We start from the raw sequence: 14,855 nt of genomic DNA on the forward strand, positions 1-14,855 counted from the left end.
TCAATATTCAATAAAAATATATATATATATGTATATATATATATATATATATATATATATATATTTTTTTTTTTTTTTATTGAATATTGACGGAGCAATATAATATGTGAAAATAAATAATAAAAGATATATGTTTTATATCTTATGTTTTATATATATATACACACACACATTACCGGTCAAAAGTTTTGAAACACTTGACTGAAATGTTTCTCATGATCTTAAAAATAATTTGATCTGAAGGCGTTTGCTTAAATGTTTGAAATTAGTTTTGTAGACAAAAATATAATTGTGAAAATAAATAAAAATAAAAATAATTGAAATTGATGACTTGGACCAAATAATAAAGAAATGCAGCCAATAAGTGCCCAACATAGATGGGAACTCCTTCAATACTGTTTAAAAAGCATCCCAGGGTGATACCTCAAGAAGTTGGTTGAGAAAATGTCAAGAGTACATGACTGCAAATTCTAGGCAAAGGGTGACTACTTTGAAGATGCTAAAATATAACACAGTTTTGATTTATTTTGGATTTTGTTTAGCCACAACATAATTCCCATAGTTCCATTTATGTTATTCCAGAGTTTTGATGACTTTACTATTATTCTAAAATGTGAAGAAAAAAAATTATAATAAAGAATAAGTGTTTCAAAAAATTTGACCGGTAGTGTATATATATTATTATTATTTATTTTTTTAATCTTGTGTATTTAGCTCCATTGTACCCTACATGTCATCATCATTTCTAACTAACTAATGAAATATCAGTGGTTAATTGTAGTTACATCTTGTTCAGGTGAGGTAAAAAAAATAATAATAAAATAATAATAATAATAATAATAATAATACAAGAGATTACATTGGATATTCCCAATTTCCCAAAATGTCACAACTCACAAAGTTAGCAAAAACACTTAAAGCTGCTCCAGTTTTTCTAATGTTAACAGCATAAACTATTATTAGTTACTGTAAAACCTGCTGTAATAAGCATACTGCTACACAGATATTAATTACTTGATTACAAAAAATCAGATGGTTAGAAACAGGAGTTTTCTTAAAGGGATAGTTCACCCAAAAATGAAAATTCCCTCATCATTTACTCACCCTCATGCCATCCCAGATGTGTATGACTTTCTTTCTTCTGCTGAATGCAAACAAAGATTTTAGAAGAATATTTCAGCTCTGTAGGTCCATACAATAAAAGTGAAAGATGATCAAACCTTTGCAGGTCCAAAAAGCATATAAAGGCAGCATAAAAGTAATCCATACAACTCCAGAGGTTAAATCCATGTCTTCAGAAGCATTACGATAGGTGTGTGTGTGTGAGAAACAGATCAATCTTTAAGTCTTTAAGCAATCTTTATAGCCCCAGTAGGTGGCTATATGCACGAAGAATGCAAATCGCCAAAAACAAAAAGAATGTGGAAGTGAAAGTGAATATTTATAGTACAAAAGGACTTCAACATTGATCTGTTTCTCACCCACACACCTATCATAATGCTTCTGAAGACATGGATTTAACCTCTGGAGTTATATGGATTACTTTTATGCTGCCTTTATATGCTTTTTGGACCTTCAAAGTTCTGGCCACCATTCACGTGCACTGTGTAGACCAACAGAGCTGAGATATTCTTCTAAAAATCTTCGATTGTGTTTTGCAGAAAAAAGAAAGACACACATCTGGGATGGCATGAGGGTGAGTAAATGATGAGAGAAATTTTCATTTTTGGGTGAACCATCACTTTAATGCTAATGATGATATTGCCGTTTTGACAGTGAACGCATACAGACACACAAAGGACAACACGTGTGCCGAATGACAGAACTAACGGTCTTCTATCACGGTTTTACCTTATGCAGTGAACCTGGTTTACCAAGACTGCCACCGGGCACATAACCACATAAAAACTGGACCATATTTCATAAACACAGAGAAAGAAAGAGGAACAACTTGTGTTGTAACTAATCGATCCTTAATATTAAAAATACATAAAGGATGTTGTGAGCTGGAGACGTTACCATAGCGACGTCCGCCTGAAAGATCTGCTTGATGAACTTGTTCTTAGAGGAGTGTACGAGCTGAATGATGTCACCATGAAGAGTGTCGCGGTTCTTCTCCAAAAAACCTGTAGAGAAACAAAAACCACAGAATCAATTACAAATGTAAACTAACACATTATCAAGCACAGTTAATCATCAATTAACTAGACAATCTGAGGTATCAGACATGTCCACAGTTCAAATATGCTGAAGTTTAATACTTTGGGTTAGTGGTTTGTTCAAATCCCACACCCATACATATGAGCAGTAGTAATAGTCATGCTTGCCTTAGCAAGTTAAAGAACTTTATCCCCTTAAATATACTGTATATGTCCCAAATTTGAACCCATTTCGATATCATGTATTATGGGAATGATACCAACCTCTGGTCTCGTAGTAGACAATACCAGCAAAGTGTTGGATGCCAAACTGTGTTTCATAAGTGTTTTTGGGGGGAATGTAGTTGGTATTGAGTTTGTGTTGAGAATTCAGTTTGTTCAGCATGGTAGTATCTGTACCCTAAAGACAGGAAGGGAACAGAATGAAACATGAAAACATAAATGGTCAGCATAACTTCACTGTGAATGTTCAGGTCACTTCATTCAGTCTCTGACCTTGGGGAACTTGCTCTCTTCATCAATAAGAGAGATGATATTCATGGGTTTAATTGCGATCATATCCAAAGCATCTTGGTTGTCTGTGAACTCGATGTGCTGCCAGTTGATATTCTCAAGGTTATATTCCTCTTGCTCCAGTTTAAAAACATGACGGACGAAGAATTGCTGCAGGTTTTCGTTGGCAAAGTTGATACACAACTGCTCAAAGCTGAAGTGGAGATCAAATCAAAATACTCATATGCTGGATTTCATGTTAATTAAATAAAAATAGGTGTTCCATTCCTTCTTTGCTATCACTTTGCCATAACCTTTACTACATTAACACTAACTAGGTATTAAGAAAGTAAATCTGGAAATCAATTTTATTTCTTGTTGACTGAGTTGTTGAATACATGTTGTAAACTCCAAACAGGGTTTGGTCAAACTTCCATATAATTGTTACAATTAAAATGTATTAATGTGTAACAGGGATACTATAGTGTAAAGTGTTGATAATATTTCTTCAATAAAGAAATGTATGTGATATGCTTACAGTATATGGATGTGTTTCATGTGATGCGTTTGCTACCTGTTAACAGTAAAGTTCTCAAAGCCGAATATGTCGAGCAGTCCGATGGATCTCCGCACTGCTTTTAGCTCCAGGGATGGAGGTTTATAAATGGCTGCGTTGATTTTCTCAACTATCCACACAAACAAGCGGCCATATATTCCCTACAGCACAGGCACACAGCCAGTCAGATGCCATTATTGCACTAGGCCGAAAGTAGAGAAGTTATAGGAGACAGTTTTCACCTTAACAAAAGCGTCTCGGACATCCAGGGCCTGCTCCATGCTGAGAGGGGTGGACACAGTCTCTCCCCGGGTTATTATGGTTCGGCTAGTCAAGCAATTCATCAGGTCCTTTAAGTCCACCTATGAACATATCATAAATATGAACATCATTGTTTTCTGCTTTTGTTAAGAAACACTGCAAGATCATCAAAATCTTGTGCAAAAATATAGAATTATAATTTGTCAAATGTCAGCTGACTTATCGTATAAAATAAATAACCGAGAAATGTATCATACAGTATATTAAGCATATCTGAAAGTCTCAAAGACTTTTCATTTTAAGAAATCGAGGTTACAGTGAGGCACTTACAAATGGAAGTGAATGGGGCCAATTTTTGGAGGGTTTAAAGACAGAAATGTGAAGCTTAAAATTTTATAAAAGCATTTACATTAATTCTTCTGTTAAAACTTCTGTATTATTTGAGCTGTAACGTTTAGATCATCATTTTTACAGTCGTTTTAGGATTTTGGGGTTTTTTGACATTACATCGTCATGGCAACGAAGTTGTAAAATTGGCTAGAACTTTAAACAGAAAAGGTTAGTAAATGATTTTATCACACTAAAATCATGTTGACACACAAATTGTTTATGTATTGTGGCTATACTTTTGAAAAAGTTAGTATTTTAACATTTACAGATTGGCCCCATTCACTTCCATTTTAAGTTCCTCACTCTAACCCAGAAAAAAATTCATTTTTGTGGAAATCAGTATTATGCAACAAATGCTGTCAATTGAGCTTAACTTGTATTGAACCCCAAATATTCCTTTAAGGCATTTCAGTAATTGTATGTTTCCAAGTTAATCACAAGAGGGCGCTCCAACATATTGTACTGATCTTGCACATACAGTATGCTAAAAAACATCTGATACCACACAAAAATCACAAGAACTCATTAATTACCATTTCTATTACCATTGTTACTTTCTTAAAGCATTTTTAAGAGATCTGATTCTTAAAATGTTCTAATGAGAAAAAAAAAATGCATTCAAATTAGCATAGCATCATTGTCTTTTGCTTTGAATAGCTAAACTATATGATTTAACACCTTACCTCTAATAAAACAGATGCAATGTTCAAATCTGAGCAACGCACCACCTCACAGGCATCCAAATTATCATATGTGCGAGCTGTGAAGGAAATGTATGACCATTTTAGCACCCAAATCAGCTGTTTACAGTCTCAGTGCTACCCAAGCCAATAGCACATAACAAAAAATGTATACAAAATATTTTAACATAAAAATGGAGCTCAGGGTAGAAAATGGCTGTCCTTGCAAACTCACCCTCATAGTTCAGGTTGCCCATGTGTAGAATAGCAGCTAGCAGTTTGGAGATCTCCCAGTTCTCTTTGTCTGTGAACATGAGGACCTTCATGGCCGAACGGATGTTTGAGTATTCTTTCTGATCATCACGACCATCACAAACAGTGCAGTTTCCCTGAGTTTAGACAGTGAGAAAGACACCAAAAGACCCTGGATGAAGGTGCTAGTTTTTTACTCATTTGGCTACTAATGATGTATGTATATGGAATCATTTTGCAGGTTTCAACGTCTGCTGTAAAAACGTGCCATTTTTTTTTTCTTAAGTATATAAACAAAAACATGTATACTGTACTGCTAGAAAATTAGTGCAAAGATCATGACTCACTATAGTAAGATAGGTGTAGTCTGTGGCTTTACCCAAGCCAAGCTTCGTCTTCTGGTCTGGAGTCATACCCTTCAACATACAGTAGAATATGTGGTAGTTTCTCTCATCACGGGCCTAAAATAGTGAAGGAAAGAAGCGAAATGAACATTTTTTGAAAATAAACCATAATAAACCATTTTACAAACATTGCAATTTGGTCTAAGTTTAAAAAGGTATATCATAATGATGTTTTAAGGCTGCCTAACGTGCCAGGCAGCTGCTGTATGTTCAAAGTGTTTCCACAAAATTTTATTTTGGTTATCATGTTTTACAACAAAAATATAACACAAAATTAGAGTTTGGTCAGCTATTTTGAGAAGGACATAGTTCCAGGCAGAGCTCCAAAAAGGGGCGGGAGCTCCAAACCGCCAGTAAAGATATTGGGAGCCCCTAACCTAACCCTTTCCCTAACCCAAACCGTATGTGGAAGTGACGCCCCCTTTTGGAGTTGGCACCCCCATTTGGAGATCTCCAGCCTAAAGCTATACCTATTTGGATATTTTTGGTAATCCAAGTAAGAAATTACACGTCTTGTCTTGGTTAAATTATTTGCTTTATCTTAGGTGTGGTTTCTTTTTAAACGTAATGCTGTTCGTCCTACTTCGTTGTTCCATAACTACACAGCCCATTTCAATCAAATCAGAATTCATCTTAAAACTTGTTCGTACCTGTCGACACACTCTGGATTTCTCCAGAAGGTACTGCTCAATCTTTGCCCCTTCTATAGCTCCTCTTTTGTTGAAGTGGATGTCGATGTACTTCCCAAACCGGCTGGAGTTGTCGTTTCGGATGGTCTTAGCATTCCCAAAGGCTGTTGGGTAAAGCACATGCCTTTGTTAGTAAATCCTAGTAAATGTATTCCCCTTAAACCAGATTCAGAACAGCATGTTTCAGACAAAGATGGAATTTCCAAAACACAAACCCCACCAGGAATACCCCGGATCTCTTACCTTCTAAGATGGGGTTTGCCTCCAATACCTGTTGCTCAATCCAGGAGTGCTGACCACTAATAGCAGCCAAGAACTGTAGAATCAACTTGGTGCTTTCTGTTTTTCCTGCTCCAGACTCACCACTGATGGGGAGATACAGAAAGATTAACCTACATGGACAAATCTTAAAATATTCTTGCAGTAAACAAATCCCAGAAACAATCCCATTAGGACAACCTGGGGGTCACATCTGAATGGTAACATGCAGAAGTGCCTTGGTCTTTAGACACCCTGTTGAGTTAAAAAGAACTTCAATTGTTAACAATGCATCTCAAGACATCTGTTCTGTTTGTGGAACTGTATCTACTGTAGCTTTAATATCGCAAGGAACTTTTTGTGTGAAATGCCCTCTTAGCTTGACTTTATCCCTGACCTCAACGTCAACCTGGACCCTTCCCCTGTCAAATTTACATGTTGTTTTAAACCTAACTTGAATTCTGTGCTCACTTGTTTTGGTTCGATGTAGAGGAACTTATTTTTAATCAGGTTTCCAATGCTAGTCCTGAATTTCCTTACAACTAACCCTAACCTTAGTAGCAGCAAACACAAATCGCTCTAGCATCTCACAGAATGATGTTTACAATCCAGACATGCCCCAAGATAGGGTTATGTGTAGCTCGTGAATTGCCCTGTGTGAGATTTGAACCTACAACCTTTGGGTAACCAGCACATATCTTTAACCATTTAGCCACAACACAAAATAAAAGTTGACGGACAGATAGAAAGACATCTACAACACATGTTTTTTCATCAAGCTATAATGGAGGCACACATAATCAGTGTCTTGCTTACATAGTCTTACAACTTTTCCGCACCTTATGATACAGCACTGATCTTTGTTGTTGCGCTGCATGTTGAAGTAGCAGTTGTCGGCGATGGCAAAGATATGTGGTGGCATCTCTCCGATCTTTTTGTTGGTGTAGAGGCGAATCTGGTCAGCCGTATAGATGGGCAGCAGCTGATAGGGGTTTACAGCCACTAAGATTGACCCGGTATATGTCTACAGAGGATTAAAAAAAAAGTTTAAGCAGACTTGAAGAACTTCAGCTGCAGTGGTTTGTACTGATTTAAATGTGTGTTTGTAGAGAGCTTAAACAGAATAGGCCTGTGAATATGAACATGTTTGGAAGGCACTCTTGGTGAAATTCTATCAGTCATGATTTAAGTCCAATAAGCTGAAGAAATATCACTGTGGCTGTCATTCAAACATTATTTTTGTGATAAACCAACTTTTTAACACATCGGAGGTCCTTCTCTGTAATTGTACAGTTTTCTTCTATTGTTGTGTCAATTTTAAAGGTCCTGTAAGCAGGCCTGGCTCCAGCTAAAATGTAAGGTGGGCCATAGGACCCTATCGGGTGGGCCGAACAGTTGAAGGGGTGGGTGTGGTTGTTAAGGTGGGCCAAGCTCATGATTGGGTGGGTCAGGCCCACCCAGGCACCCCTGTAGAGCCAGGCCAGCCTGTATGTGATTTTTGTGAATTTCTGCTAGAATTAGCCAATTAATTATACCTATCCCCCATCCCTTAAACCACACCGCATCTGTCCAAAAATGCTGCTAGTCTAGGGCTGTCACAGAGACAGGTGTGACTCCTCAGGACACATTTTTGACCAATATCTGTGAGGTTATAGGGACATTTTAATGCATCATGTTCCAAAAAATCCTTTACAGCACTTTTTAGTCTAACATGTAACTTACTAAGACCAATGCAAACCCATTAGACTGATCGCACTGTGAATTTGGCGATAGTAGGTTGAAAGTTTTGCTGCTAAAATCAGTCTGTGCTTACAGAAATTCAAATCACTGCTCCAGTGGCCTGGGAGTGCAATTGAATGTATGTGCAAGTGTGAGCTCCAGTTTGTGGGTGTAATGTCTACAAAAATGTCTCATGGGGGAAGGCACTTGTCAGTATTTCGGCTGAATGGGGGTGGATTTTATGGTACATGCACTTTCAGAAAAAACATGCCAATTTCCTGTGTGTTCATGTTGGACCCTTTCCAAAACATTACATAGGACAAATATATATATATATATATATATATATATATTTCATGAGGAATTGTCTTCTGTTGATACAAGACTTTTATTTTAAGGGAAAAATATAACTGCACAATTCAAAATGCAAGCTTATTTACTGAAGACTTTTATGTAACATCGACACTGAGTTTAAAGCATGACAAGTCCTGATGTAAAGACATGCAAATATCAACAGACACGTAAGGGTGCACAGTTATATTAGTTACAAAATGCGGCTAGTAAAGATGACAATGAGAGAATAGTTAATGGGTGTCTTGCTCTTCAGAGGGTGATGTTACAGTGAGATGGATCAGTGTCTGTTACCACACACCTAATGGCCATGTTGAAATGCAGCACCATAATGAAAACACATTTGTTCAGAGTGAGGTAATGAACAGCGAGCAGTCATGCGCATGAAACTGATGCGAGTACTCACCCGACCCCCACAGTTAGTCTTCACACAGAGACAGACAGAGACAAGAGAATATAACCAGAGCGAATGAGTATGGGCAGTTATCAAAAGACAGAACAATTGAGAAGAAAACAGAAGAGCAAACAGGGTAGATATAGCACTCGTACATGCAGCAGGGCAACAGGGAACACATGGACCTCGGACTGTTTTCTGCTCAGTATTAAGCAAGCTTGACTTCTTCCTGTTCTTCAAATTTAATGATTTAAAATCCCTTTTAACAAACATATCCTCTTGTCCATGTTAGAATTATAATTCTAAGAACAGAATTATTATGGAACTACTTTTTTGGCAAAGCAAAAATAAACAAAATAGCTGCCAATACTGTGTCAGACTGTCGGTTACTCAATATTAACTTGTATAGACCTGTTGTATAAAAGCAAAATCTCACTCACGATCATGCTGTTGTACTGAGTAATGAAATGTAATGTAAAGTAATATCAGAATAATAACCACACATTCGGGATAAAGTGACTTTTCACCAGTCTTCCAGGTATTGCAAGTACCCCCATCTTTCCTATTTATTTGGCAAGTGGTCTTGTAATAAATTTCACTATATAAACTCCAACAGAACTTCCAAAACTACAGCTTTGGCACCAGGTGGAGAACTTACATAGATGACATGTTCTCTGTAGCGGATGAGAAGGTTCCGGAGAATTCCAGCCTCATTCAGATCACCCAGTCGAATCATGTCTTCCACCCCGTGGATGGAGGTGGGGTGCATTGGTTTGATGTTGGTGGCATTTTGGGGGGTGATCCAGTGTTCCTGAAAACATCAAGGTTCAAAAATTAATCAATCTGCCTTTTACTCCAACACAACAGCAAAAATGATCATAACCAGTAACTCACATTTCCTTCATCATCCAAAACCTGAATCTGACCGGAATCGCAGAGCTTCACCACAGCTCCAATTGGGACCTCAAATTCCCGGCCGGTCTTCAGGTCCAGCCAGACATAGTCGCCCTGAAACCATCAAACATTACGGTGTTCTTAAATGACATCAGTCTGAATAACACATGGTCCGAAATCATTTAATGACCGCATGAAATCAAAATGCTCTCTGGAATGAGAATGTCCCTCTCATGAATTATAAATACCACCAGGGTTGGGAGGGTTACTTTTGAAATGTATTCCACTACAGATTACAGAATACATGCTGTAAAATGTAATTTGTAACGTATTCCGTTAGATTACTCAAGGTCAGTAATGTAATCTAAATACTTTGGATTACTTCTTCAGCACTGGTAGATTTTTTCAATTGTTTTGACTATAAAAACTCTGCCAGTACAGTAAGACAAAATAGACATGTTAAAAATACATTCTCTGAAAAACATAAATATCTTATGCAGTGTTGTTTCTAAAACAAGATCAATCTAATTGATCTTGTTTTAAGGATTTTTAGATATTTTTACAGGAAAACAATACAAAAATTATTATCAAGAATATGATTTTTGCCCTAATATCAAAGGTCTTACTAGAAAAAAAGAAATTATGATCCAACGTGAATTTTCTTGATAAAAAAATATGATCGTGCCTGGTAACATGTGCATGTAAAATGGCTAGAAATAGCATTTTAGCTTAGCGTAAAGCTGACAATTTACACAAGGTTTATTTCTATTTCTTCTGCTCCAAACTTACTTCAAACGTACTTCTCTGTCTGCTCGTATGTAACACATCATAAGAAAATGTTTCACCGCTGTTCAAATGCACTTTGGATCGCATCATTTATATGTATAAATGTTTTCCATCTGAAAGGACTAAATATTAAATGAAACAAATGACAATAAAATGCAAAGTAATCTCTTCAGTAATCAAAATACTTTTTGAATGTAACTGTATTCTAATTACCAATGATTTCAATTGTAACTGTAGTGGAATACAGTTACTTATACTTTGTATTTTAAATAGGTAATCCCGTTACATGTATTCCGTTACTCTCCAACACTGAATACCACCAATACCAAATACCTGTGACAACCAAAAGGGTTATTCTTACAAAAACAAGAAAATGTCCTGGTCATAATTAAACCTGAAAAATAAATAAATAAATAAATAAATAAATAAATAAGTGAATTCATATTTTGCAACCTACATTTAGGACCATTCAGATTTTTTGCATTGTGACATTATTTTCAGGGCACTTGCACAAATTTTACCCCCCAATTCTCGTTACCATAACGTTTTACTATTCCCATTGTTTTCACTGATGATTCTCATTACTACAATGTTTAATCTTTTGTTTAATGTATTAGTAAAAAAAAAAAAGAAAAATGCTGTTGTGCAATGATTATTTTTTATTATAAAAAAAAAAAAAATTAAAAGGCAGTACCAAGGAAGTACTATGATATATTTACACTTTAAAATTATATTATTACTTATACACACTACCACTACTTACTCATTCTTTATTATATTTCTTCACATTTTAGTATAATAGTAAAGTCATCAAAACTATGGAATAACATAAATGGAACTATGGGAATTATGTTGTGACTAAACAAAATCCAAAATTAAAACTGTTATATTTTAGCATCTTCAAAGTAGTCACCCTTTGCCTAGAATTTGCAGACATGAACTCTTGACATTTTCTCAACCAACTTCTTGAGGTATCACCCTGGGATGCTTTTTAAACAGTATTGAAGGAGTTCCCATCTATGTTGGGCACTTATTGGCTGCTTTTCTTTATTATTTGGTCCAAGTCATCAATTTCAAAAACTTTTTTTTATTATTAAATTTCAGTTTTATAATGAAATAAATTAATATGGTGGCACAATTATATTTTTGTCTACAAAACTCATTTCAAACATTTAAGCATACGCCTTCAGATCAAAAGATTTTAAGATCATGAGAAACATTTCAGTCAAGTGTTTCAAAACTTTTGACCGGTAGTGTGTGTGTGTATATATATATATATATATATATATATATATATATATATATATATATATATATATATATATATATATACAGTATATATATTTCATGTTGTGGAAATGAGAGTATCACAGTGACCATCTTTTTTTTTTTTTTTTTTGCATTGCGGTAACAAGAATTTGGGGGTAAAATGTGTGCAAGTGCCCTGAAAATAATGTCACAATGCAAAAACTCTTAATGGTCTTAAATGTAGGCTTTATTTTCTTTATGCAAAATATAATTTATTTTTCTTTTGATTTTGGAGTAAAACATGACCAGGACATTTTCTTGACAGGCTTCGTGAGCATCACCCAATAACAAGGACCAAATTAAGGTTCTCGTCTGTGACAAACAAAAGGCTATTAGCTACTTAAAACAAGGGACAAGCATATCAATATGTATAAACTTACTGTTTCAATGGAAAATTCGTCAACACAGTGAAAATAACTGTGCTCGTCAAGCAATTTCATGGGGGCAACAAAGACTCAGACACTGTGACTTCATCAGTGCTGAAAAGCATTTTTTACTCATGTGGACAGAATTTTCAAGTCAATTCCAAGACAACAGGCATGACTATATCAAAAACCAACAAACCATAATGACTGCATGTGATTTTAACTTATTTAGCTTCAATGTAAATTGAAATGTGGCCACATAAGTCATTTAAAAGGATAGTTCACCCAAAAATTAAAATTCTGTCATTTACTCACCCCAGTGTTATCACAAAAGGAGATGTTTGGCAGAATGTTAGCGTCAGTCACCATTCATTTTCATTGCATCCTTTTTCCATACAATTAAATGAACAGTGACTGACACATTCTAACATCTATTGTGTGCCAAGGAAGAAAGAAAGTCATACAGGTTTGTAACAGTATGAGGGTGAAAATGGATGAACGAATTGTCATTTTTGGGGCCAAAATATTCCTTTAACCAATAAGTCACCGACAAATAAGATACTTCAAGAAACAGTACACCACAAGTACAGAACACTCAAAATCAAACAAGGGCTTTGGTCGCACCATGGAATTGGCAACACTCCACACACACTCACAACAATCACACACACGCATGTCATACCGGTAGAAGAGTGGTGTGTTTAAACACAGTGTTGACATTTCGTAGTAGAGCCCATTTCTCCTGATCTTTTTCATAGAGTTCAACATAATCCCGACGCTTGTACATCCTCAAGAGTATGTTCAAACTCTAAAAGGCAAAACTCCAGACTGAGAACGCCTGATACACCACCGCAAACATCCACAAGCTAACTTCCTCAGCAGGTGCGTGTTCTGGGAGCAAGACCATTAAAAACCGGCACTAAGCCCAGCAGAGACCCAGGATGTTACGAAACCAGCTTCCTTTAGGTCTAACAGTAGGATAAAAATAATAGTGGAGACAAAAAAAAGGTTAGATGTTGAGTCTGGGATGTCTGTACGACGTCCTCAAACAGACAAACACAGAGACTAGAGGAAACCAAATCTGAGGCCCAAGGCTGGTCTGTTTGTCTGCTGCTTCCTCTCCTCTTGGGATAGTCCAGGAAGATGTCTCTGTAGCTTTTTGGTCTTTAAAATCTATGTGCATTCATGTCCAATTCTCGTTTTTCTATTGATTCTCTATTGCTCTGTAATTTTTCTATAATTAGTCCTATATTGTTGTTTTGTTCATTTGATTCCACTTTCTTGTCCTTAACGAGGTTAGTTTTAATCTACAGTCTGACTCAACACATATACTTCTTTTTACCCTCTATTCCTGTTTTTATATGTCATCTGCCTGGTGTCTCTTCCTACATTTTCCCTGTACTATCCTTCTGAAACATTCTCTCTTTTTCTATCTCTCCAGCAGCAGTGTCCATGCTCGGAGAACAACTCTGAGGGAAGGTTTGGTCAGGGGAACGGGTGTGGAGGTGGATCCCCAGATAATATGGATCTTTTTAATTAACTAAATATACCCAAAGGCAAATCAATCCAGGTAGAGGGAGAACCCAACACCATTTGGCCACAGCTGTCACTGAGAAGGCTGCATTGCCGGCCGTCGACGTTGATACAATCCTAGCAACTAGGAGTATGTGAATAATTTATGCCAAGACAAAAATTGTGCTGTTAGCTCACTCCTCTGCTCTGTCTTACATTCTAAAAACTTCTGACAGAAGAGTAGTTACAACAAGATAATTAAGTCTTCATTTTTAAGGTGAATCTCACGAAACCTGTCGAGAACATGTCCGGGTCATTGTACACCCCCCTAAAATGAAAAGAAAGAAATAAGACTTTATAGTTTTCACAATGCCCATTTTTAGGACCATTAAGATTTTTTTTTGCAATGGGACATTTTCATAAGTAATATTCTGGGTTCAATAGAAGTTAAGCTCAATCGACAGCATTTCTAGCATAATGTTGACTACCACAAAAACAAACAACAACAACAACAACAAAAAACATTTGTGGTTACAGTAAGGTGCTAACAATAGAAGTGAATGGGGCCAGTCTATAAATATTAAAATACACACTGTTTCAGAAGTTTAATGCGACGTTTTACTTGTGTAAAGGTGTAATACAATGTCAATGACGATAAGATTCTCATTACAGTAACACTAATTGTATGCTGTATTACAGTATAAAAACTGTAATTCAGGCTTTATTTAAATCTACATAAATTAAAGGTACTAACAAATACTACCAAGATGTATAAAAACCATACACTTCAAATAGAATTATTTTTAACTGCATTAAAGTAATGAGAATTTGATCTCTTTTTCATTAAAGTTATGAGAATCTGCTTAAAAGAATATTCCGGGTTCAATATTATTTAAGCTACATCGACAACTTTTGTGGCATAATATTGATTATTGAAGTTCAACCTGCCGCAGGCGCTGCTGATGCAGTTCTTCTCAGCAGTCATTGAGTCTGTCCTCAGCGGATAGTACTGCACTTCTATAACTATCTGGTTTGGTTCAGATACCAAGTCAGACAACAGAGGACTTCAAAGGATAGTCTGGACTGCTGAACGGAGAGGAAAAATCACTCTGGACCCCATTCACCCAGCACACTACCTCTTTGAACTGTTGCCCTCTGGCAGGCGCTACAGAGCACTGAGCACCAGAACAGCCAGGCACAAGGACAGTTTCTTCTCTCAGGCCATCCACCTTATGAATAGTTAAAACTGCCCCCAATACTCTCCATTGTGGCAATACAATCATCTGCATATACAACTATTCATTCATATTTACTGTATATTCCATTTATATTTATTTGACATATACTGCCTCTTCTGCACAATACATTAAATCCCCTTGCACATA

At 36.2% G+C, this 14,855-nt stretch overlaps 1 protein-coding gene across 1 annotated transcript in view; it reads right to left on the minus strand.

Annotated features, from left to right (window-relative positions):
* The window catches only part of myo7aa (myosin VIIAa), a 48,218-nt gene extending 35,473 nt beyond the window's left edge, over positions 1–12,745 (minus strand). Inside the window, exons 1-14 of the mRNA XM_051724300.1 lie at positions 12,641–12,745; positions 9,500–9,613; positions 9,264–9,416; positions 6,981–7,165; positions 6,127–6,248; positions 5,845–5,987; positions 5,138–5,251; positions 4,774–4,927; positions 4,542–4,618; positions 3,450–3,569; positions 3,226–3,368; positions 2,655–2,865; positions 2,424–2,559; positions 2,020–2,126 (exon numbers count right to left, since the gene is read on the minus strand). Of these exons, the coding sequence (XP_051580260.1) occupies positions 2,020–2,126; positions 2,424–2,559; positions 2,655–2,865; positions 3,226–3,368; positions 3,450–3,569; positions 4,542–4,618; positions 4,774–4,927; positions 5,138–5,251; positions 5,845–5,987; positions 6,127–6,248; positions 6,981–7,165; positions 9,264–9,416; positions 9,500–9,613; positions 12,641–12,745 (1,884 nt within the window). The remainder of the gene's footprint in view (positions 1–2,019; positions 2,127–2,423; positions 2,560–2,654; positions 2,866–3,225; positions 3,369–3,449; positions 3,570–4,541; positions 4,619–4,773; positions 4,928–5,137; positions 5,252–5,844; positions 5,988–6,126; positions 6,249–6,980; positions 7,166–9,263; positions 9,417–9,499; positions 9,614–12,640) is intronic.
* Between the last annotated feature and the right edge of the window lie 2,110 nt (positions 12,746–14,855).

The sequence above is a fragment of the Myxocyprinus asiaticus genome, chromosome 18 (genome assembly GCF_019703515.2).
Source record: "Myxocyprinus asiaticus isolate MX2 ecotype Aquarium Trade chromosome 18, UBuf_Myxa_2, whole genome shotgun sequence".
Taxonomy (NCBI): domain Eukaryota; kingdom Metazoa; phylum Chordata; class Actinopteri; order Cypriniformes; family Catostomidae; genus Myxocyprinus; species Myxocyprinus asiaticus.